Raw genomic sequence first — 2225 nt, forward strand, 5'->3', positions numbered from 1 at the left:
CAGAAGTTTTCAAACAAGTCTGATATGTGGAGTTTCGGAATTCTTCTCTGGGAAATCTATTCTTTTGGTCGTGTGCCGTATCCGCGAATTGTAAGTGATATTGTTCTTCTAAACTGTCATACAAGAGATATGATATATTTTCTTCATGTTATTATTAATTGCAGCCTCTAGCCGACGTTGTAAAGTGCGTAGAAAAAGGATATAAGATGGAACCACCAGATGGATGTCCTGCGGAAGTTTACGATATTATGAGACAGGTATATTAAATTTTTACCTATTACGTTATATTTTGTATCATATTGTATCACATTTTTTACTTAGATGCTATTTAACAGGCATGGGATTTACAGCCAGAAAAGAGACCGAGTTTTCACGATATAAAAGTAACACTCGGCCAATTGAGAGCTGAGTACACCAAAGGCGTGAATTAAGAATTTAATACAACTTAAATAAACTTAGCGAGAACTGAAAAAGCTGGGACTAGAATGTCCGAATGATTTCTCAATTTCAAGACGAAAATAGTGATTTTGAATGTTTCTGTTAGAAGAGAGAGTGACAGGACTTCGATTGTACATTGTATACAAAAAATAGTATTTGCTTTGCTTATATTTATTGTTACTTTAGTTCTTGAAATGTGGAGAGAATTTTAATTTTTATATAATAATATTTTGCACACACAAGCATTACCTATGGTCAATCGTGCCTTTGTCCAAGTTGATGTTCTCGAGCAGGAAATTCAACTTGTACATAATGAAATCCGAATATATTCGGGATAAAATCAACAGATGCGTAATTTGCCTATTACTTAATTTTTCGATAGTCATGTTTGAAGTTTATTATGATTTTATGATTTACAATTTTTAAACGATTTTATGATTTACAATTTTTCTAAATAACTAAAATTTTTTTTAACACATCATAAAAATGACGTATTATACATTAAATTTAGATGATTTGTAACAGGTGTTACATTATATGCTATTCACAATTTCGTCTATTTAATTTTAATCGGTTAGAATTTCATTTTTTTTTGTTGAAATTAAAAGTTGTAAAAGTTTCATTTGCAAAAATATTGTTATAAATATAAAAAATTTGCCTAAGTAATTATAGTTATATATTGCAAGTAATTTGAACTTAAATATTTAGTTGCTTAAGTTCTTTGATCAAAGATTTGTCATAAGAAGTTTAATTTTTAACTAAATTATATTACAATATATACTATTATTTAATTATTTTCTTCGCATGAAATTGACTGCATTAGTGGTGAAAATATATCTGTAAATATTTTTGTATATAATTTTTATCTATCGAAAAAATTTTTCAATTTATATTGGTTGAGAAGATTGATATTGATCAAAAAATATTTTCTTTTTTTTTTCTATACACAATTTTACCACGCTAAAAATAATTATTCATGATCTTATATGAATAGGATATCATTCTATATCATTATTCTTTAATCTATTACTTATTTTTTTCACAAAATATTCTGCCAATAATAATGACGGACTAATTCTGACTTATTACATTTGATGGCCGTATTTCGCTAAATAGTAGATGTGAGTTATGAAAAAGATCAAATATTTATTCTTTAGAAGATATATCAGGCAAATGAAAAGATCTGTAAAATTGTAGATATTAAATTCTTGTATGTCACGTAATTAAAAAATATATTAAATTTTGTCATTAATTAAAAATCAAGATATTTAATGTATATCTATATAATAGTCGTGAAATACTGTGTTAAATTAACACTGTATTATGCGATAATTTATTAAACTTTGGAAAGTGACGTGATCACTCAGTTCCTTGAAATGAAAATTTTCATGAAAACAGAGATTGTCTTGACTGATGAAATATTTCACAACAATAGGTTCGATCTTTCTCTTCCACAAGTGTCTCTTCAGTCTGCGGTTAGACATATTTCTATAAGAAATTTAGAACGTATTTATCCTAAGCATGGTCCGTTTGTAACTTTGATATAACAATATGTACTTGAGGTACACGTATTAATAATGTGTATTAATATGGCTCTAACTGAATTGCTTTTTCATTGTGGAGCTTACTATTTATATGTATTTACAATCTGCTACACATGAGTTCTTCCATTTATAAATTTCATATTACTCATATGAAATGCCAGTTTTATCTCCATTTTGTCTGACATTTCAAATTTAAAACATCTTGTTATTCGTTAAAGAGCATTTTATATATTTATATATATA

General features: G+C 26.9%; 1 protein-coding gene across 2 annotated transcripts in view; it reads left to right on the forward strand.

Moving 5' to 3' along the window:
• Nucleotides 1-779, forward strand: part of LOC108684259 (tyrosine-protein kinase CSK-like) — a 9348-nt gene extending 8569 nt beyond the window's left edge. The window contains exons 6-8 of one of the 2 annotated variants that reach the window (XM_018188490.1): nt 4-90; nt 165-257; nt 336-779. In XM_018188490.1, the coding sequence (XP_018043979.1) occupies nt 4-90; nt 165-257; nt 336-431 (276 nt within the window). In that variant the 3' untranslated portion in view covers nt 432-779. The remainder of the gene's footprint in view (nt 1-3; nt 91-164; nt 258-335) is intronic. The other variant, XM_018188491.1, reaches the window with a different exon arrangement.
• Nucleotides 780-2225: the final 1446 nt, after the last annotated feature.

Source organism: Atta colombica, unplaced genomic scaffold, assembly GCF_001594045.1.
Source record: "Atta colombica isolate Treedump-2 unplaced genomic scaffold, Acol1.0 scaffold13, whole genome shotgun sequence".
NCBI classification, from domain to species: domain Eukaryota; kingdom Metazoa; phylum Arthropoda; class Insecta; order Hymenoptera; family Formicidae; genus Atta; species Atta colombica.